Source organism: Heloderma suspectum, chromosome 13 (genome assembly GCF_057233095.1).
Source record: "Heloderma suspectum isolate Gila_16-S chromosome 13, 16-S_ref, whole genome shotgun sequence".
Classification (NCBI taxonomy): Eukaryota; Metazoa; Chordata; class Lepidosauria; order Squamata; family Helodermatidae; genus Heloderma; species Heloderma suspectum.
The window spans coordinates 28,288,748-28,311,267 of record NC_139470.1 but is presented as its reverse complement, the minus strand read 5'-3'; the positions used below and the strand labels follow the sequence as shown (position 1 = coordinate 28,311,267).

The window sequence follows — 22,520 nt, the reverse complement described above, 5'->3', positions numbered from 1 at the left end:
CCCATAGGGATGGCAGGATAGGGCTGGTGAGGCTTTCCAGATGTTTCCCAAGAATCCCCCACTGCAAGGCATCGCAAGCAACCCCAGAAGCTGCCGCTTTCCTGTTGGCTGTTCTTCCTTAAAAACAAACCAAATGGTCCTGCTTTGCTCCGACAAATTCCTCTGGGCTGCAGGAGGCAAAGCGGGAAACATGCAACTGCCGATTGCATCACAATCTGCACATTAGGCCGGGACGACAGAGAAGCCGATGGCCAGGAGAGAAGATCAACCTGCAGATGAACGGCCTGCCCATTTTTGCCTTTTCAACAGCTCCAGACTGCAAATTGAGCCTGCCTAATATAACAGGGCTTTCAGGTCAGAAGTCACAGGAGTGCCTGGCAATCTAAATCTATGGCATTTCTATGGTATAGAAATGTAGATAATAGTGATGCTGCTGATGCTGATGATGATGTGTATAAAAGGCAATGTTTGGTCACCTGGTAACGGTTGGCTGGGGATGACAGAGGCGGTAGTCCGACGCATCTGGAGGTCACTGTGTTGGGGAAGGCTGCTCCAATGTGATGGAGGAAGAGCGCCCAGGACTTTGCAATGCACAATGAAGACACATTTTGCTGCCTCTGAACGCGGATTTTAAAATCTTGCTTGCGCCTTTCAGACACCAGTGCCTGCCTTCATCGCTCTCCCCACCCTCCACGGTGCCACCAGAAATGGACTGCTTCCCCCCACTGCATGGCAGAGCCAGCCCTGGTTACGCCAACAGGAGCGGGCTTGATGCTCCCCAGCGGGAGCTCTCCAAGATACGGAGTACAGCTAGCCCTGGCCTCCCCTGGGGGGACCCCTGTAGCTTCTCCCATGCAGGTGAGCAACGGCCCTTCAATCCTACGGGGACAGGCAAAACGGCTGCACCAGAGACTCTGTCATGATAAGGGCAACCCATCCTGAACTGACTCTCGGCCTTGCAAGGGGTTGCAAGGGCTCCCTGTCCACGGAGCACCTCTGCACCTCTGAGGAATCTCCCTCAAGCTCCCCTCACTCCACACATCCCGACGCTGGGCATTTTGATAGCCCTCCTTGCAATCACCACAGCCCAACTCTCCAAGCCTTGGTCACACTGTAAGAATGCAACAGAACGCTGGGAACCAGTCTAGGGCAATTTTCCCCAACTTGGTGCCCTCCTGATGTCTTGGACTACAATACCTAGCATGCCCCAGCCAGCATGGTCTAGGACAGGGATGCTGGGAGTCATAGTCCGAAACATCTGGAGGGCACCAGGTTGGGGAAGGCTCATCTAGGGCAAAAAGAAATGCCTGGGGCGCATTTTTGAAAAGGACAACAGGGGGCGTTGATTTGTTCCGACACTGTTCCTGCACGAACACGACACCGACACGGAGCGTCTCTTTGATTTAACAGAGCTCTCTGCTGCCTTGGTGCGGTGTGCTCAGGTCCTGCTTGCTCTCTTGGTCGCTGGTTCAAATCCCTGTAATTGCTGCTGTACAGGGCAAGGGAAGCTGTACCTTCGGGGAGGGACCGTGGCAGGGTGGTAGAGCCCTTGCTTTGCATGCAAAAGGTCCCAGGTGTGATCCCTGCCATCTCCCAGTAGGGCCCGAAAAACTCCTGCCTGAAAGCCTGGACACCTGCTGCCACTCATTGTCGACAAGACTGAGCTCCACCGACCACGGTTCTGGCTTCGTGGAAAGCAGCTTCCTCGGTTGTAAGTAAGGAACCTACTCAACTCATTGGGATGGGGATTTTTTGGAGGGGGAGAGTGTTTTGTTCTTTTATTGCTTCCCAACAACCTACAGCTCATCTCTGTCTCCACACCTACCCACCTTCCATTTCTCCTGCAAGGAGCACAAATTTTGCACTGTTTCTTGAAACCCCAGAATTTGGGCCAATGGGTGGGATTCTCCATCGCAAGGCCATCCTCCTTCCCCTCCAAACAGTGCATGTCTCCCACACCCACCCAACTCCACCGCTTCATGGAATGCCAACCTGACGTCAGGTTTCCCATATCTGTGAGAACAGGGATGTTCCAAGGAGGGAGGGAAGAAGAAAGAGGAAAAACAATTCACCTTATTAAGGCTGCTGCCGCCGCCATGGCTGCTGCTGCCGCCGACGCTGCTGCTGCTGGCGATTCGGATGGGAGCGCTTCTCAATCCCACGGTGAGCTCTGTGAGGTGTGGAGAGAGCACAGGTGTGAGACCCATCAACCAGCGATAGGGCAACAGGAGGGGGTTAAGGGTAAACTGGGGCTTTAGGATTAACCAACCTCATAGGTAAGTCTTCAAGTTACTAGTCCACAAAAAATTAAAAAATACTAGCCAGCTTTCCTGGGCTAAAAAGCACTGAGCCCCTCTGAAACGTTTCCCTGTCTGTTTGGCAGGAGGAAAATTATGAATCAGAGACATAAGCAGGCGAGTGGCTATTTGCAAGCATACAATTAACATATTGTCGCCCACCTCAAGCCCTTGGGACTGGGATGTTTATAAATCAGAGGTTTAAAGAACTCTAAAGCATTCCTAATTCGACCACCACAACCAACCCACTCAGCACCCTCCTCCCAGTACAGAGCCTCAGCAACAGTATTGTATACATACACAAAAGCTCCGAAACAGAACGAGCGGTGAGAAAAGCCCCCTAAAAATAAAATAAAAAATACTACCCCGATACCAGTTCCAGCTAGGGAACCATAATTCTCCAAGGTTCCCAGAGAAAACCCCCACCAGGTCATGGACAGAGATGTAAAGATACATTTAGATAATTACAACTGAATCTTAAACCCCTGAAGAACTTCTGTGGATAAATACAAGGTTATTAATACATTGAAACTCCTGTGATCCCTATTGACTGCGATTGGATTGCCTATGTAATGTTGATGTTTTGTTAGAATATTATTATATTTATTTTAATAATAATAGACTATTTTAAGTGCTTATTGATTACATTGAAATATGATTAAAACTCAACAAAAATATTTTAAAAAACCATAATTCTCCACCAGCCTTTTTAATGTTCCAGGGATTAGCCAGCTCTGGATGGGAGGAGTGAGGCCAGTATTGTGGGGGTGGCCCCACTCCCAGCTCCAAAATAGGTTGCTGCTGAGAACCACCTGGCCACGAGAGTTGAAACTGCTCCAAGAGAACCGGGCTCGAAAGGGCTCCGGAGAAACAGGCAAACTTTCCACTCGACCATAAAGATACATTCCAGCCCATCTGGCCACAGACAGAAGTTTATGCCGACAGAAACAGGGGAGCCCCCAAAGTCTGGGACCACATGCAGGACCTGCTGTGGCACCCAGCCCTGCTCACAGCCAGCAGCTCCTCTTTTCATCCCCCTCAGCACCTCGGTCTCACCAGCAACCCGGTGCGGATGAGACTTCTGTTACCTGGAGAAACCACCCACCCACCCACCCTGCCACTTGCCTCTGCAGCCTCACAAAGCCTTTGGGAAGAAGAAGCAGACGCCTGCCTCAATAGCCAGGCAGCGGGGTCCAAGGGGCAGCCCCGGGTGAGGGGATCATGTGCCCCCCAAGCAACTACAGCCAGTTCAGTAGGGCAACCCTGGAAGGGGGAAGCTGGCACGAGCTGACACTCACAGCTCCGCCATGGTAGCACAGCTCAGCCCCGAAAGGAGAGGTGGGCGGTTCCCACCCCCACTCGCGACGTTTTGCTAACCTTAGCAAAAGCCTTTCCACTCCTTCCTGAAAGTCTGACAGAGCTTTCGTCTGGCCAAGCAGCTCCCACCCCAAATTTTCACCTGACCGGTAGCCCACACCACCAATTCGCCTTGAATTATCCTTTCGGCTACATTTGGGCTGGTAGAGGCAAAGGCTCTGTGCTTCCACCAGAGAGGCAGAAACTGACCAGGTAGCAGGTCCGCGGGGAAGAAGTGACAGGGCTCCCCCTGCACAGAGCCTCGATCGGTAAGAAGGCAGAAATCCCTGTGGGGCAGAAGCCGCCCAGCTGGCCCTTCCCTTTCTCGCCCCGTCTCACAAAAACCTTCTAAGTGACCCCCAAAATGCTTACAAGTACCTCCTCCACCAGATTCACCTGGAAAATTAATTTAGGAGAAATCAGGGGGAAATTCTGCCCACAGGGCATCTCCCCCAAGCGGAACGGGGGCAGGGAGAGAGAGAGAGAGAGGAAGAGAGAGAGAGAGAGTGCAATTCCTGCGTGTCCTCTTTCCTTCCCCTGCAGCGAGAAGCCAGAACGGGCCCCCCAGATTCTGCGCAGACAGCAACACACGTGGGCAAGAGGGCCCCGCCACACGCATCCCCCCAAGCCCTCATCCTGAGAGCCCCCGGTGCTGCTGCAAACGCTCCCCGGGCGGGCGACAGCACCACTCACCTGCCCGCTGGCTCCCTGGCGTGCCCATGATGTGGCTGTGGATGGGCTGGCTCCGTCCATCCTTAATCTCGATGGTGAAGAGGGTCTTCATCTCGTCGCCGGGGTCGGCACCAAGGTTGCGGGACTGGGGCAGCAGAGGGCTGCTCGGCTGGGCATGGGGCTCCTCTGAGCCCGCGGAGCTCCCCTTGGCATTTTCAAGGGGCAGGCGGGCAGGTGTCAGCTGGCTGGCCTGCCATTGGTTGCCCTGGCCCCTCCCCCCGGGACCGCCCGCCTCTTTAGGGCCGGCCAGCCCGGGCGCCAGAGGCCGCGCTGCTCCAGCCTTTGCCGGAGAGGGCTTGGTTGCCTGCTCCGCGCCAGTGCTGTCATCCCCTGCTCGGTGCCCAGGACCATCCTGGAGCGTACGACCGGTGCCGCCTCCGCCCCGGGCCCCACCCGGTAAGTCCGCCACATGCTGGGGCTGCAGGAGCTGCTGTCGCTGATGCAGCTGCAGGACGCGGGAGCCTCTGCTGGCGCTCTCCCCCTTTCGGGGAGCAGGCGAGGAGCCCGTGTGGCTTGTTGGCTCCGAGCTGAACTTGCGAGCACGCTCCCACACGGAGCCGGACCTCTGGAAGGGCTGCTCTCTTCGAAGATCTGCAAGTGGGGGGGCGGGGGGAGATGTGCTTGTTCGCATGGAAACAGAGACCAGTTTATATCACACAGCTGGGAACCCTGCCAAGCCTCGTGAGAGAACGTTCGGACCCCGGGGAAGGAAATGCGCACGAGCCCCTTCCCTCCCCGTCCTCCCGCACAAGCCCTCCGCCAAAACTGAGAGCGCCTGCAACTCCCAGCGTGGGCTGTGCTGCTGAGCAGCTGCCATGCTGGGGAAGGAAGACCCAAACCTGGGAGGACAGGGGGCCCCCAATACAAGCTGCCCCACAGGTCCAGTCACCCCTGGAGGCCCCAGCCAGCATGGCCCACGGCCAGGGTGGTGCAACTTGTCGTCTGAAACGTCTGGAGAGCAGCAGGTCGCCAACCCCTGGGCCAGGTCTCTCAAGCAGGGGGCCTCTCACAACCCCTCCTCCTCCTACCTCCACTCAGGGGCTCTGCAGGCACCCAGCATAAGCCTCCTGCACAGGAGGCTGTGGAGGGGCAACAGCTCAGGGGCAGGGCCCCTGCTTGGCAAGCAGAAGGCCCCGGGTTCGATCCCCGGCATCTCCGGGCAGGGCTGGAAAAACTCCTGCCTGCAACCCTGGAGAGCCGCTGCTGCCAGTCGGTGTTGACACTCCTGGGCTAGATGGACCCAGGGTCTGACTCCGTATAAGGCAGCTTCCCATGTTCCGGTGACTGTAAATGGAGTTGGGGCAGGGTGTATGTGTGAGCGGAGGTTGCCCAGGGCCTGCTAGATAGGGGGCATCAATTGCCACAACATATCCTACTTCAGGAGTGAGCAACTTGCTGGGGAATGTGGGCGGGGGGTGCTGTTGCACTCATGTCCTGCTTGTGCGTCTCCCATCGGCAGCTGGCCGGCCACTGTGTGAAGAGAATGCTGGACTAAATGGACCCTTGGCCTGATCCCGCAGGGCTCTGCTTATGCTCTTACGTTGTGGCCCTCCAGATGTTTTGGCCTACAACTCCCATCAGCCCTGGCCAGCATGGCCAACGGCAAGGGATGACGGGAGTCGAATGCAAAACATCTGGAGGGCCACCAGTTGCCCACCCTTGTCCTGTATCAGCTTTCCCCAACCTGGTGCCCTCCAGATGTGTTGGGCTACAAATCCCATAATCCCACAGCCAGCTATGGTGGGAGTTGCAGTTCAACCCATCTGGAGGGCCCCCAGCTGGGGAAGGCCGTCCTGTCTCGTGAAGATCTGTGACACCCCGTCGCTCACACCAGAGCTGGGCTCGTGCGGGACAGCAATTATCTAGCTGATAACAACGCAGCGGGAGAGAGGGCCGACCAAGAGCAGCAAAGAGGCAGCAGCTGGGCCAGAGAGTCACCTGCGCCAGCTGCCGGTTGTGGTGCAGGTTGTGCGGCTTCGCAGCGGTGAGCCTCCGAAGGGGGCGGGCTCTTGGGGGCGGCTTGCGCAGGAACTCCTAGGCAGAGGGTCAAGAAGCAGAGGAAAAAGTCAAGTCATGACAGACAGGGATGGTCTCGGACCTGCCCTCCCCACCGCCACCAAGCACTCTCACGCCAATTTGGCCAAGCTTCCCTTCAAACGATGACCCCCGCCAACCCCCCCCCCTTCCAGGGGCCAAGCTGAAAACACCCTGCCTCGGCTCCATTTGGAGCAGCGTGTCCTGAGGCTGAGGAAGGCTCATCGGAGAGTTTCCAAAGCACTTCAGGCACGCAATGAGCAAGTCATACAACGGCCCTGCGAGGCAGGTCGGCAAACTGAAGGTGGAGGGGAAGGGAGGAGGGCGTGTGTTAGCTGAAGCCCCCAGGCGAGGTCGCAGCAGAAGTAAGATGTGAAGGGGGCGGAGGGGTGGGGGAGGGAAGGGGGGAGGGAGGGGCACTTTTCGGTCCAGAGCAGAGTCCCTCTGCTACCGCAGCACAAGCACACAATCTATTGCAGCCCAAAGCAACTCTGCTGAAATTGCCCTCCACCACGCACACACACACACACACGCTTGCCAGCCGCATGCTTTGGTGCCGAAAGAAGATGCATAAACTGGCCGTCATCTCCCCACCTTTCCCCTGTCCTCCCACCCCCAGAATGAGATGCTCTCCTCTGGGCAGTCTTCCTTGTATTCGTGTAAGACGGGGGGGGGGGGCGCAACGTGTGGCCTTCCAGATATTGTTGGACTGCAAGTCCCATCATCCCTCACCGTGGGCTTGGCTGGTTGGGGCTGCTGGGGTTGAAGTCCAGCACTGTCTGGAGGGCCCACGCATTGCTAGAACCCCAGGGGGACGCTCGGCCCTACCTGTGGGCTGGCCACTATGTGAACAGAACACTGGACAAGATGGAGCCAGGCAGCATCCCTCCCGCTCAGCCTTGGCCACCCTGAGACCCCTCGACACGGCCCTCCCCAATGGCCCCTCACAGCACGCAGCCAGAGGAGGATGCCCTGCCCCGGGTCTCGCTGCATCTCTCTCCTAGCCTCTGCTAAAGGCCTCGTGGCTGAAGGCCAAGAGCAGCGGCCTCGTTACACTTGCAGTAGGCCCAAGCCAGAGGCGTCTTCTAAAGAAGCTACTGGCCACGCTAGCTGGGGGTGATGGGAGTTGTAGTCCAAACACATCTTGGGGGCGCACGTTTGGAAAGCAGGGGGGAGGCCTGGACAAGGATGGCAGGCAGGACTAGCTCAGGCCTGAGAAGACCGAGTGCTGCTCCTCCAAAGGAACACAGAAGTCGTACCGTCCATCTAGCCCAGTATTGCTGACACTGACAGGCAGCAATGCCTCTCCAGGGTTGCAGGCAGGAGTATTTCCAGCCCTTCCTGGAGATGCCGGGGATCAAACCTGGGACCTTCGGCACGCAAAGCGGGGGCTGTGCCACTGAGCCACGGGCCTGAACTTTAAAGCGGCAGAGTGAAGGTGGTGGGAGGTGGAGAAGCAGGGGCGGGGGAAATGCACCTGGGAATCCTGAGAAAGCGGGCGGGGGGTCTTGCAAAACAATAAAAGCATCATCATATATACAGATGAAACAGCTTTCAATAGCCATAAAAACCAACATTGGAGAAAGAACTCATACTTCAAACGCCTGGGGAAATTAAAATATGTTTCCCCCTGGTGCTGAGGTGGCAAGAAGTTAGGTAACAGGCAAGCCTCCCCAGGGAGAGCATTGCATTGTTAAGGAATCACCACCGAAAAGACCCCTTCTCTGGTGGCCACCCACCCACCCTGCGACAATGTGAACAGGGGCAGGTGGATAGGGAGAGAGACCCCTGCTTCCGCATCATGACGGCCTTAAAAGGGAAGCACCCGGATTTTGAACTGGGCCCAGAAACAGACCAGGAGCCAGTGCAGTATTGAAGCACGAGGGAAAGACATTCCTAATACCCAGTCCCAGTGGGCAGCCCTGCTGTTTCCAAGCCGTCTTCCAAGGCAGCGTTACAGCAGCCTCATCCGGAGGTTACCAGGGGAGGGTGGCCAGGCTCTCAGGAGGAGCTGCAGCTGGCACATCAGACCCAGCTGGTGGAAGGTACCTTGCCCTTGCCCCTCCGGTGAAAAAGCTAGATGCGGGAGCAGCCCTAAATGGTGAACTGACCCCCGTAGGAGGAATGCGACCCCATCTGGAACAGGTTGAGCTCCACCAGCCAGCACCTCTGGCTTCAATTCCCTCTGCCAGCACCTCTGGCTTCAATGCCCCCTGCCAGCACCTCTGGCTTCAATGGTTTAAGCTTTAGTTTACTGACCCTCATCCAGCCCACCACTGAGCCCAAGCACCAGTTCAGCACTTGCCTGAGGGTTCTTATAACAACTGCAAGTGCGTGTCTGGACTTCTGAGCATTCAGAAGTGCACTAAGTGAGGCTATTACTAACCCAGCATCCTGTTTCCAACAGTGGGCAGCCTGATGCTTGTTCCTTTAGGAGGCAGAGTATAAAGGTGACAGCCTTTCCCCAGCTGACCAAACCTCTTGTGCATTGCAGAACCATACAGGGGTCAAAGTCCACCTTACTCTATGCACACACAAACTTCCCACCCCACAAATAAGCCCTTGCAACTCAGAGGGGCAGGGCTAGGGGGAACAGCTCCACCAAGTGAGCCAAGCCATGAGACAAGGGGAGGAAGGCCGCCCGGCTCTCTCAATTCAGACTGTACCAGTGGAGGCTGGTGGCTCTGATGTCAGTGGGGCAGTGATTCCACTCCGGGTTTCAGTCAGAACTAATCAGAACTCTAAAGGAGCTATCCACTTTGCACCTTGGATAGCTCCTTTAAAATTCTGCCTGGTTCTGACTGAAACCCAGAGCGGATTCACCACCCCACTGACATCGGCACCACCAGCCTCCTCTGGAATGTACGTCCCCTTGCCATGTGGGGCCACAGAAGACCCCTGCTGCCCTGACCCCAATTCACCGCAGCTAAACTGGGAACATGGGTGGGGTTGTGGAGCGATCCCTCCTTCCTGGACTGCCAGAGATAGTAAAAACCAGCAAAGCATTCAGGAGCCCCAACCCCTGCCCAACTCCCAGCTGCAGAAGTTAAGTTGCTGAGTTCTGCATTGCAAAACTTCCCAGTTCTCAAGGAGGTGGGGAGAAACCGGAGCGCCGGAACAACTGCTCAGGAATCGTTGCAGCTGAACTCTGGGGCAGTGGGAGGGGAAATGAGACAGGACGGCTCTTTCCTTTCCACAGCCTCCTGTGCCAGATCCTCTACTTTCTCCTCTTTGCAGAAACAGGAGGTCAGCCAGGGACATGATCAGGGATTTAGGGCTCAAGGGAGCAGCATGGTTGAAGAAGGGGGCCCAGGAGGCACCCCAGTCAGCGGGGGGGGGGGGAGAAAGGGAGAGAGAGGAGAAAGCTGAGTTTGTGCAAAGTGGAGGAGGGAAGCAGGGGACCCAACCAAGGATGGAGCGAGGAGCCGTTCCTGACCTTATTGGGCAAAAGAATGTAAAAGGTCCAACTTTGCAGAACACAGATTCCCTTTCATGGCCCTTTCACGCAGGCAAGGGAGGCACAGAAAGTCTGCAAGGCTGCACTGGCCCCCTTTGGAGGATGGAGAGGGATGGGGGAACGGAGGAACAGGCCAAGCCCCAGAGGGAGGGGCACACCTCTACGCTCCCCCTTATTGAGTCCCTCCCGGCCACAGCAGCCGCTGCCCCTGGCTCTGCCTGCCAAGAGAGGCTTCTCCTCTCCCTGGGAAGCCCTGTCCTTACAGGATCCCCCTGCAGAGGCCTGTCATAGGACAGAAGAGTTCTGTTGCTGCTTGTACATCACAGCTGGGGTCAGAATGGGCAGGAGGCAAGGATGCAAGGCCATCTGGGGCCAAGGGCAGATGGGTCCCTGCAGGGATTCCTGAGGCTGTGCTCAGCCCCACAGCCTCCTCAAGGCCAGCCAGGCCAGACATGCATGCGACTGAGATGGGGTTGCTGGCATACCAGCAGACACGCACACTACAGACTCCGGCCCCCAGCACTGTGTGTGACAGAGCAGTGACTCCATCCCAGTCGTATGCACGTCTGGGCCGGCCTTGAGGATGCTGTGGTGTGCACACATATATTTCACACTTTCAACGCCTCATCGCCACCCCCACACACACACCCTGCCTGCTGTTTTCAAGGACTGTGATGCTCTCTCAAAACAGGCAGGCAGAAGCTGAAATATAACTACTGCACCCGGCAGCCAACAACACAATCCTGCCAACGGGGCTGGCCTTTGGAACAAATGCCCCCTTGTCCAACGACCAAGCTGGCTCCAAGCATTCTCCTGTGTTCTTCTCTCCTATCCTTTCCAATATCTGAAAGCTGCCAGGAGTTTCCTGGTGTTCATATCTCAGCTTCAGCACCTGGGGGCATGTCTGGAAGGGTGGGCAGAAAACACGGAAGAACGGCACGGAAGTATATCATGGTGATGTTTCCCTGTGAAAAACGGATCTAGGCAAGGGGGTTGTGGAATGTATGGCACATCTTTCTGGAGGCACGGGGAAAACACAAAATGTGGCATTTGGTGCAGGATTTGGCTTCCTAGAAATGTCAGCTTCTGTTTGAAAAAAGTTTCTAGCCCCTATTGTTGCAGAGTTATGGCTGACAATGTGTGGGAGATGGCTGCTGAACCTCAGAAGCCAGAAGGATGGCTGAGGAAGACTTCCAGAGGAAGGGGAGGTGGCAGAAAAACTAGAACGCATTATGCAAAGCAGTAAAAGCAGCATACGTTATGCAGAATTTGCACCTTGAAATTTAGCTTTCATTGGCACAGAATTTTAAGTTTTTTAGCATGGAGGACACACAGCTTGCATATATTAGCCAAAAAGGTGCTTTGCAGCAACTTGCAGCATAATACCACTGAGTGCACGTTGGCCATAGCTCAGGGGAAAAGCATACAAAAGGTCCCAGGTTCAATCCCAGGTAGGGCTAAAAAACGATTCCTGACTGAAACTCTGGAGAGGCGAAGCCTGGATAGCAACTGATCAAAGGTGTATGGAATGCAAAAGACCCACTATGTCTGCAAAAGCTCCCTCACTGCAAACAAAAAATGCCTCTTTTTAAAAAAGAAGCAAACCAAGGAGTCAGATTGCCACAAAGCCTGAAGAGGGCAAGAAGAGGGTTGGCCCAAGCAGAATTATTGATTGCTGCAGTACGAAGAACTGTGAGCATGTGCAGAGTGCTTTTCTCCTCGCCACAACCAGCAGCTGCGCACTGGTGGAAGGGCTGCCAAGTCTGAGGCTATAATTTGCAGCCAGGGCACTTCGCAGTTTAGTCATGCCTGAAAGGAAGGCAGCGGGGAAAGGGGAAGGGACTCAGTGGGGTGCTCAGGTCTTCCTGTCGTCCCTCCCTCCCCCACCTCACAGACTTGCTCTGTCACAACGTCGCTTGCACTTACGTTTTGCAACAAAACAAAAAGAAATGTGCCCCCAAGGACAGAAGGCACCCGTGCCAAGCGTCCCAAGGCAGCCCCCTCTCGGCGGGCCTGCCGCCTCTCGCGCAGCCCACGTTCCCCAGCGGCAGCGAAAACACCGGTCGCAGCCCCTCTGCCTCCAGCCCCGCTCCATCCATCAGGCCTGTGCCCTTACCGTCTTCCTCTTTGTCCACTGCACTCGCTTCCTCCTCTGGGGCTTGAGGCACCTCCTGGGGGAGAGAAAGTGAGATGGGAACAGAGTCCACTGCCTCGCTGTAAAGGTGCCTCGCACCAGAACAGAATCAGCATGGGCAACATCTGGGCAAGCCACCTTCAGCTTTGCATGACAAACTCTGCAAATGCTGCTCCCCACTGAAGCGGTTTGATCCAGCGAAAAACGGGCTGTGAAGGGCACTGATTGGTAAGCATCAGGAAGATCACCAGCCATGCTTCCCCCGCTTTCGGGGGGGTTGAAAACATAAAGCAAAGGATGAACTGAGGACAAATAAACACAATGGGATGTGGCTGCGAGAAAGGCCAATGCTCTTTGGGCTGTGTTAATAGAAGCACTGCTTCCAAATCCTGGGAAGTCTTAGTCCCCCTCTGCTCAGCACTGGGTAGGCCTCATCTGGAATGCTGTGTCCAGCTCTGGGCACCGCACTTGAAGAAGGATGCAGACAAGCTGGAGAGGGTTCAGAGGAGGGCGACGAAGATGACCAGGGGACTGGAAGCAAAGCCCTGTGAGGAGAGACTGAAAGAACTGGGCCTGTTTAGCCTCGAGAAGAGAAGACTGAGGGGAAATATGATAGCGCTCTTCAAGTCCTTGAAAGGTTGTCACAGAGGGGAAGGCCAGGATCTCTTCTCGATCGTCCCACAGTGCTGGACACGGAATCATGGGCTCAAGTGACAGGAAGTCAGATTCCGGCTGAACATCAGGAAAAGCTTCCTGACTCAGAGCAATGTGACAATGGAACCCATGGCCTAGGGCGGTGGTGGGCTCTCCCACACTGGAGGCATTCAAAACGAGGCTGGACAGCCACCTGTCAGGGATGCTCTGACTTGGATTCCTGCACTGAGCAGGGGTTGGACTCGATGGCCTTGTAGGCCCCTTCCAACCCTACTGTTCTATGATTCTCTGATTCTACAATTATATGCCTGAGGCAGGAGGGCTGGTGTAACACCGACATCACTCAGCCCGCTGAAATTGAGTTCTGCTGTGCAAACTGCAGTGACTACTCTTTACATATTACATCTGTCTTCAGTCCTATCTTCCGTTATTTGAAGGAATGCCAGCTCCCCTCCAAAGGATGCTGAGCCACATGGATGGAGCCCTACATTTTCAAAATGTTTAATAACTCCACACACACCCCCACAAAGAATCACGTTTTTCACATGAGGCAGGGTGAGAAAGAGCATGAACTCCTAATTGTGCTGCTACCTTTTGTACCTGAGTGGATTCTGCTCCCCAGGCACACCTACTCTCAGATCCCAGATTTCCTCAACCTTTTTTTATGGGCAACTCTCACTTCCGGCCCGGGGGAAGGAGGAGGGAGGAAAACAGCATCAAAAGAAACCAAGAAGAACTGTCTTCGCGATGACTGAATTGTCCCTGTATTCCAGCCTTTCCCAACAGGTGCCTTCCAAATGTGTTGGACTACTGGCTGGGGTGATGGATGCTGCGGTCCCACACGTCTCTAGGGTGCCAGGTTGGGGAAGGCTGCTCTTTCCTTTTCCTGTCTCTACGGCAGGGAGAACAGGTCCAAGTACCTCTCCCCTCTCGCTCCCCTCACTGGGCAGCCTCAGGCGGGGCTCCTCTGCCGAGCAGGCGGCTCTTCCAGCAGCGGGGGCATCCAGCTGTCCTTGCATGCTCTCGTCGGTGGCTGCTCCTTCAGGAAGCCTCAACACCTCACTGCCCTCCAGTGCTGCCGTGTCCCGCTCCTCCTCAGCAGGGGGGTGAGATTCTGTGCTGTCATGGGACCCAGCCTCGGGGCCCTCGGCGCTTGACTCGGGATCCTGCCCAGACAACTCTGAAGGAAGCTGGCAAGGGACAGGGTCCAGGAGCAGGAATGCCCCCGCAGAAGTGTCTTCTGGGAAAAGACAGAGAAGCAGCTCAGGGCCAGTAGCGGTGAAGAGACTGAGCTGGGAACCTCGGAAGGCTGCCTTCCCCAGCCAGGTGCCCTCCAGATGTTTTGGACTTCTACTCCCATCATTACGGCCAACACCAGGAGTGCTGGGAGTTGTAATCCAAAACATTCGGAGGGCAGGAGGTTGGGGAAGGGTGTCCTGAGAGATCTGTTTTGGATCTCACGCTGACATCTGAAAGATGGGGATAATCTCAGCCTCCCTCACAGGGCTGTTGTGAGGATTACTGAGGTAATGGGTGCACTTGGCGCGCACTAATGTGCTACTGACACCCTGAGTGGCATTAATATCACCTCTAGCATGCTCATCCTCAAAAAGGAACCCCACCCCTGCACTGTTGGTCTTGCCTGCACCCCACACACAAAGACTCCCTTCTGCTCCCTCCCACCAGGCCCTTGCTTTTTAACACAGGCCTCCCTTGCACGCTCACAGGCAGAAACACACCCCTTCACGTCCCACACTCCTGCAGCGCCTCCCCGCCCGGGCCCACCCAGCCTCCTCACACACACGTCCACCCCCTGCTCACCTCAGCTGCCACTTCCCGCCCCAAGGAGGCCAAGCGTGCGGAAAGCAGCCTTGGCGGGACTCACCTGGCACGTCCGTCGGCTTCACTTCTCCCTGCTGTTGGCTCCGCAGCTCCCGGATCTGGGCCCTGATGCGCTCCCGCTCTGCGACCTCCTGTGCCTGAGGAGAGATGGGAGACGAAGGCCCGGAGTCAGCCAGGAAGGCTCCAGGCAAGCAGGGGGAGCCTCTCGAGCAGGCCCTCCCGTCCCTACAGAATCCCCGGACGGGTCACGATCGCCTAGTGCTGCGCCCCCGGCACGCTGCCGCTCCCTTCGTGTAACACCGGGGTGGTTAAAGCGCCATTTTTAACGGGTGGGCTCTTCCAGGTTTTGAAGGCTGTGTGCATGCACGGTGCGGCGATACTGACCTGCATGTGCAATTTTGAGCATAGGATCAAAGGGTGCTAAACTAGCATGGATTAATCAACCCAGGTTTTATTTTATTTTCCAGGGAGATCCTTCTGCATCAGCTAGGGTGCATCCCAAATTACCACACACCAGCCCGTGCGGTAGGGTGTAGGATCTCACAGAGAGAGACAGGCAGACAAAGCTTTGACTCCAGGCAGCCAGCTGAGGGCAGCACTGCACACACGTGCGCACACACACACAAACACACCCACGCTTGCTCGCTCGCTCCCCCTTGTCAAATCCATTCAGCTACACCTCTCAGGGTCCTACCGCCTAAAACAAAGTGTCAGTGACTAGGGAGACACACACACACACACACACACCTTGAACAATGAGGCAGACCGTACATCTGTGTGTAAGGTGGCAGCAGTTGCTAGGCAACAAGATGCAGCCCCAGAAAAACCAGATCCAGGTTGACTCTGGGTTGCTAGGCAACCACAGGCACTGGTCCCCTTCTCCACGTCCTGGCTGCTGTTAGACCAACAGAGATATTTGGGGTGGGGAAAGGCTAGGAGGGATGGCGTGGGGGGGCTTCGCACAGGGAAAGCCAGCAGGAGAGGCCGTCTGCACCACTATTTAAGGCCTCATTCTCACTGAGGCCACCAGCCTGTGTCCGGGCTGCATAGCAGGTCTCATATGACTGGATATTCCTCCATGCCACCCCACCCTGCAAAACCTCCCTTCACTCAGCAAACTAGCATGTCAAGGAGGGTTTGCTTTCTAGACTGCAGGGACTGCGGGGATTTGGCAGCGTAGCCTTCTTCGTGAGCTGTGCTGTACCAGCAACCCACCCACAGTGGAAGCTGGGGGCTCCAATGTCCGTGGGGTGGTGGCTCCGCTCTGGGCTTTGCACCTTGGATAGCTCCTTATAGAGTTCTGACCGGTTCTGACTGAAACCTGGAGTGGATTCATCACCCCACTGACATCGGGACCACCAGCTTCCAGGGTGTTCTGCACCCAAGCCCTGTCCCCTCCCTCCAAGATGCACGGCAACCACTTCCCTCTGACCCGGGTTGCAGGAACAAGAGCTCTTACCCGCCCCCTCTACCCCCTCCTCACATGCACAGGGACAGAGGCTGTGCCCAAGTTCTCCCCTGCTATGCACCACAACCACTCACTCACACCCACACGCCACGACACAGGCACATGAGCATGAGCGGATGAAGTACAAAGGGGGGTTGGCTTTGGCTGGGGACAAGAGGGTTAAAAACAACCCCGACCCTCCGCTCCCGGCTCGCAGGAAAGCAAAGGCAGCACCAAGGTGGACGTGCTGTGCAAGCCCCATGATTGGAACTCCCCACTTTTTTCCGTTTTCAAGGGCCACCCTGGCAGTCAATTATTTGGCTCGGGGCTGGGGGGGGGTACGGTGTCCTCTTTGCCCCGGGCACAAAAATACCTGCATTGTGCCCTAACGTTTTCCCCTCCATGGTTAAAAATAGCTTCAAGGTCTGCCTGCAATTTGTGTCGGGGATCGAGCGTGGAGGCAAAGGGTTAAATCCCACCTCCGCCACGGTCCCGATCCAAGTCGTCCCCCACCCTCACGCGCCACAGCTACTTTTCGAAAAGAAAAAGACGTGGCGAGTTCCGATCATGGAACGTCCCTGCCAAGCCTGGCTTGGTCCTCGGTGGGCGGAGGCGGAGGTCGCCGCCCCCCAATCACTGCAAAACGCGGCCCTTGTTAACAAGAAAATATTTGCCGGGGTGTAGAGAAGAGCCACTGCCCCAATTCCTCCCCGAACTGAAATTCAAAGCAGATTTGGGGGTCCCTCTGCAGGCAAAACCCTGATGCATTTCAAGGGAAGAGAAAAGTATGGATAAATCGAGCACTATTTCTTCCTGGGAGGATCCTGCCATCTCGTGGAAGATCAAAGAAGCACCTCTGCTCTGGAAGCCCACGTTCGCCTCGCATAGGGTGAGGCTTCCCCCCATCTCGAGCCCAGTGCCAAGCTCATCCACAGCAGAAGTCCTGAGCAAGCAGCGGGCTGAGCCCCACACAGGGCACCCCAGCCTCGCCACCAGCAATGCCAGCAACACCGTTTCCGCAGGATTCCACAGAGATCTTCCGACATCCCATCGGGAGCTATTGCTCACCGCTCTCGGCTGGTCGTGTCGCCTCGGCCATGCGCGGGCAGCACGAGGCCCGCAGACCACATCTGGCTCTCCCGTGGCCATCTGTGCAGCCCCCCCGCCACTTGTGCTGCTGCAACCACAGCAAAACAAAACAGGTGGCCATTTTGCAAGGAAACACGGCGCGCAGGGAGCACATGCCTTGTCTGGAAGCAGAATCACAGTCACAGAAGTCTCCCAGGAGCATGATCCTGCACTCCCTTGCAAAATCTCCTCTTCCTTGCAAAACTGCGGGTGGCCATTTTGGCGGGGGGTGGCGGCTCCCGGTGGGTTTCAGACAGGAGCAACGCATGCCCCTTTTCTAACCATAGGCATGTCTGAGCGCGAGTACAGAGACACCAGAACACGTTATACATAGGCACATGTCTTCGGAGGGGGCGGGGAGGCTTGCCCGGAGCAGTAAGAGAAATAGAGGAAGAAGTCTATCAACAGCTATTGGCCATATGATTAAATGGAACCTCCAAGCTTAAAGGCAGTGTATCTCTGAACACCAGCTGCAGGGGAACAACAACAAGAGGCCTATTGCCTTCAGGCCCTGCTGGTGGGAACCCAGAGGCCATGAGGGCAGGAGGCTGGACCAGGGAGGCCTTTGGTGCGATGCAGCAGGACGCTTCTTACGTCCTCCCCTCGGGAGACCCATCTGTTCTTCCAGTTACTACATTTCTATACCACCCAAGAGCCAAAGCTCTCTGGGAGGTTTCCAAGATGTTCTGAAGCGAAGACGTGAGCGGCCAACGCCTCTTGCAAGAGTGACCCCCTGGCTACCCCACTCCTCAGCTCAGCCCAGCCCTCCAGAAGCTACCCGCAAACCTCAGCAAGGCTTGGGGGCCTAGACGAGGGCAGCCTGCATCCGACGGGAGATGCTGACAAGGCCACCGTTGCTGAGGGTCAGGCTGGGCCCCATCTCACTCAGGCGCCCGCCTTTCTTCTGTCAAGATGTGCTGCCACTTCTCCTGCTCACCTCGGAGTGACTTCCGTCTGTTGGGTTTTCTTCCCGCCCTTTGGACTCCAGGGCCTCCTTCGTGCTCCTCTGGTGGTAGAAATCCTTCCCGGCCAAGGCTGCAGCTGGAGAGGAGGAGGAAGAGGAGAAGATACATCAAGCTGCCTTTTTCAGCCCAGGCACCTTGTTTTAGAGGTAGCAGGAAGCTGTGGAAACTGCTGGCTCTGATGTCAGTGGGGCAGCGAATCTGTTCCGGGTTTCAGTCAGAACCAGTCAAAACTCTAAAGGAGCTATCCAAAGTGCTTTGCACCTTGGAGAGCTCCTTTAGAGTTCTGACTGAAACCTGGAGCGGATTCACTGCCCCACTGACATCGCAGCCACCAGCCCCCACTGGTGGGAAGAAAAGGTCTCACTGAAATTTAACACGTTCATCGGCCCTCCTCACTCTCCCAGGAAAGTGCATACGGGCGTGCGCGCGCGCACACACAGGCACTCAGGTCTCCCCCTTAAGCTACTGTGCACTGGTACCCTCAATTTCTTCGGCGCGCAGTTTGCGGATGGCGGCACGGATCAGTTTGCGTTCTTCGTATTCGCTGGCCCCTCGCAGCTGAAAGAGAAAGGAAAAGTCAGCAACTTCTGCAGTCAGCTTACAGAGCCTCTTATTCCAGCCCACCCACCCAGCCTTCTCTGTGAATTCCTGCACACATCCTGCCCCGTCACTCAGTGGCTCGCTATGCAAGAGTTCCATTTTGGGGGCGACAGTGAAATGAAGGCGCATGAAGTGACCTCCATGTGGTGACACAGAGGCACCCACACAGATAAGGCCCTGTTGGTTTTTTCAATACAAGAGCCTGCCAGACCTTTCAGCCAAAGGACATTTGGCGACACTCTGTCCTTGGCTCCCATGTAGGCAGTGCTGCATCCTCACTGAAGGGCTGTGTAGCCCTGGAAGCCTGGAACCTGGAAGCCCCCAGGTCTCACCTCTGCCACCCACTCACTAAGGCAAGGCAAGCCTCAGCCCCCTGATCTGCAATATGGGAATAATAATCCCAGCTGACCACCAAAGGACAGCTTTTCACTGGTTTGGTGGAAAGGGAGGAGGATATATACTTTTTCTTTGTCGTTTTGTTTGGTTTAACTAAATGTTTCTTTATATCATATTGTTCTCTATTATTGGGCTTAAGACACATGCATTATTTTCATGAAGCAAGGCTGATCTTTAATTTGCTGTTTGCTTATGTTGATGGTTCCATAATTTGCTTTTCCCTTCTTGCAGACACGTAACAAGATACACATTTTAAAAATGCTTATTTTTAAAAGAAATGGATACCACCAGCCTGCCTTACAGGGCTGTTTGCGAGGCTGAAAGAGATCTCAGATAATAATATTACTTAGTGTTTATATCACACTTTTGAATGCTCAAAGAATGTCATGTCCGTTATCCTGGTTCTGATCTTTTCAACAAACCCCTGCAAATGGCTAAGAGATTTTTTACCACCCGGCACAGAGTCCAGAGGCAAGATTTGAACACGGAACTCCCTGGCTCTTCGTTCCGTCTCTTTGCCCCTCGTCTTACGACAGCTTCAGGAGGCCTCAGCCAAGGCCTGGCAGAGACGTCCAGTAGCGGGATCGCCCCAGAGGGCGGCACTGACGCCAGCGACTCACCAAGGCTGTCAGCTCCTCCACATCCTGTATGGCCTCGAGCTTCCCGGAAAGTACATCCAAGGATTTCTGCTGCCGCTCCTCCTCCTCCAGCCGCCGGGACCTGAAGGAAACAAGGGCAGAGAGACAGGCCATCAGGTGGTGGCCAAGACCCTGAAGAACGTTTGCAGTGTGTACAGTGGGCGGCGGCGGGGGCAAAGCTGAGGAAAGGAGGAGCCTTGGCAACAGACAATTGCCTGTTCGTCAACTTGCCCACCGCAGTGCCTTAGGGGAGCACGACTCTGGCTGGCGCAACCCCCCGGCCGTGTGGTAAGCTGTCCTGTCTTGACTGGGACAGCAAAAGTGTGTGGTGGGGGTGGTTTTCAAGCACTTGGCAGCGGCTACATTTGGCTGGAAGGCAACCAGGCCTGGGAGAGAATGTGGGCAAAGGGCACGGCAAGCAGGCCCCGGCAATCCTTGTTCATTCACCTCAGGGGTAAATTTAGTTCATCTACCTCAGGGGAAGGAAACACAGGGGCTGAGGGATGCACGCAGCCTCCGCCACACCTATTTTATTTTATTTTTACAGAACGAAAGTTTTTAAAAGTCGCAGTTTGCTGCTGAAATTTGGCGGCAAGCCAGTACGGAGGCACAGAACGGACTGTGTTGCCCCAGCCTGGGGCCAGTAGACAGACAAAGGTTGTTCGTTGTGGTTGCAAATTGCAACCTCAAAAACTCCCCTGCACGCACTTTTTTGGGTGGTGCGGCGGTGGCGGTGGGGGGAGTGCAGCCCACAGCAGGTCTGAGGTGGGGCGGAGGGGCGGGGACTGGCCCATGGCCTGCCTGAAGCTGCCCACTCCCGATTTGCCTAGAAATTCTACTGTTAAAGACGCTCCTCTTCTACTAGTAGGGGGCAATCTTAAATTCTACTCTTAAAGGGGCCAGGTGAGCAGACCGGGAGAGTCCGGCTCCTCCTCGCCAGGACTCACCGCAGCAGGTTCTCCTTGTTCTCCTGCCGTTCCGCGCTGCGCTCCGTCCGGAAGCGTTTGGACGCCAGCGCCTCTTCGTCACGCTCCAGCTCCTGCCGCCGCAACTCCCGGATCGCGGAGCGGATCTGGCGCCGCTCGGCCAGGTCCAGCGTGGCCTCCAGCTGCGGGAGGAGAGGCAGAGCAAAAGGGAGGGTCACTTTGGGACAGATGGCGTGTGTTATGGATGCCAGTCCCCCCCCCGGGGGGGGTTGTCCTCCGGCCCGCCTCTGCGTGACCACCCCAAGATTCCAGCCTGTGCACACAATGGCTGCAGTGTCCAGGCACATACAGTGTCCCACTGTCCCCAAAGCCACCCACTCCCGCCCCCGGCACATGGCCCAGCGACTCACACACGCGACCACCACCCAGCCTTGGACTAGGTCCAAGAGACCCCCAGCCTGGTATGGCACTGCTAGACAAATGCCAGGCAGGAGAGGCGGAGAATCCCTAGGCTTAGTGTCTCAACCAAGGTGGATAAACTGCAGGTTGCAAACCACAGCAGACTCGTCTGCGAGTCAAGAGACAAAGACACCCTCTCCTGGTCTCATGTCACTGACCGCACACCGGAGAAGACTCATCACAAATGCTCTGTGCTATTTGCTGCCGAAAGACACGGTGTTATGTACTCCTTCTAAGGGGCCCTGTTTAAAGACTGGGGAAATTCACGAGGGACAGCTCCTGAGAGGGCATACGGCCTCCGTGCACAGACAGTCCGTTGATCAGGTGTTGACGCACTTTGGCTGGCCATTATTGATGGTCACCTCTGACCCTGCTCTCCCCACAGGTCCTCGGGTGACAGACCAAGCCAGGGGCTTCTCTCCCACTTTGCAGCACACTTCAGAAGTAATTAGAACAAGCTGGCTTGCTGGGGATAATGGGGTTTGTAGTCAGACACATCTGGAGAGTGCCAGGCTGGGGAAAGATGGCTTAGAACCTACAAACTGCAACACGGGCAAAGCAGCTGCCTCTACCTGGAACCTGGGGCAGCGCCAGTGTGGCTCTGCAGAATCCTTCGGAGGTTCTGAGGGAAGGGCTGCTCTCCAGAAGGGGATACGGGGCAGTCTCCATGCCTATTATATTTGCAGGCCCTTTGCATCCAGCTGTTCTGGATAGGCGGAAGCTCAACCTTCAGAGGTAGTCTACCACGGAGTTCCAGATTCTCTGGGGAAAGGGAAATCACAACCAGGCTGTGTTTGCCAGCCACTGGCTATGGAAAGCCTCCCAGGGACATGCTGACTGGCCACTGATGCACCGAGCTGGTAGAGCATCTCACAGAAGGTGGTCCATAAGAAGTATATTTGTAGAGACAGAAAATAAGCAGGGGAAGGGGGACGAGCATGTGGTCTGCCTGGAAAGCCGCAAAGCAAAACGTGAGCGATCCCTGCTTTCTGTTGCTCAACAGCTCAACAGCATTAGTTTTGCTTCAGTGCAGTTGGCAGAACCATCATTGAAAGAAGAGCTTGCAGCGATCTATCCAGCCCCTTGACGGTTTTGGAGTCTGGGCTTCAAGTCATGATTAATGGATGGAAGTGTGCGTGGCATGGTCTGAAATAATGCACTGGTGCCTAAATCCCCCCATGTCCGGGCTATTTGTTATAGGGTGGACAGAGATGGCTCAAGACCAGAAAGATTCAGGCTGAAAGGGAATTGTCTGCTAAACAAGATGGAGTTGTACGATCTGTATGTACCTTTTTATCTTAAAAACAAAGAACTCTTAATAGAAATAGGATTCAGAAATTTTTTTAGACAACATGAATATGTTGCTTTAATAGTGTAATGCAGCCTCCCCTAACTTAGTACACTCCAGATTTGTTGGACTACAACTCCCATGCTGGCTGGGGATTATAGGAGTTG

The 22,520-nt window shown here is 55.6% G+C and overlaps 1 protein-coding gene across 4 annotated transcripts in view; it reads right to left on the bottom strand.

Moving 5' to 3' along the window:
- SMTN (smoothelin) overlaps positions 1-22,520 on the bottom strand; it is an 86,158-nt gene that overhangs the window by 36,884 nt on the left and 26,754 nt on the right. For all 4 annotated transcript variants that reach the window (XM_084819534.1, XM_084819535.1, XM_084819536.1 and 1 more), the window contains exons 2-11: positions 20,628-20,788; positions 19,663-19,762; positions 18,526-18,604; positions 18,019-18,122; positions 14,550-14,643; positions 13,585-13,904; positions 11,993-12,047; positions 6,324-6,419; positions 4,347-4,976; positions 2,073-2,170 (exon numbers count right to left, since the gene is read on the bottom strand). In XM_084819534.1, coding sequence (XP_084675660.1) covers positions 2,073-2,170; positions 4,347-4,976; positions 6,324-6,419; positions 11,993-12,047; positions 13,585-13,904; positions 14,550-14,643; positions 18,019-18,122; positions 18,526-18,604; positions 19,663-19,762; positions 20,628-20,788 — 1,737 coding nt within the window. The remainder of the gene's footprint in view (positions 1-2,072; positions 2,171-4,346; positions 4,977-6,323; positions 6,420-11,992; positions 12,048-13,584; positions 13,905-14,549; positions 14,644-18,018; positions 18,123-18,525; positions 18,605-19,662; positions 19,763-20,627; positions 20,789-22,520) is intronic.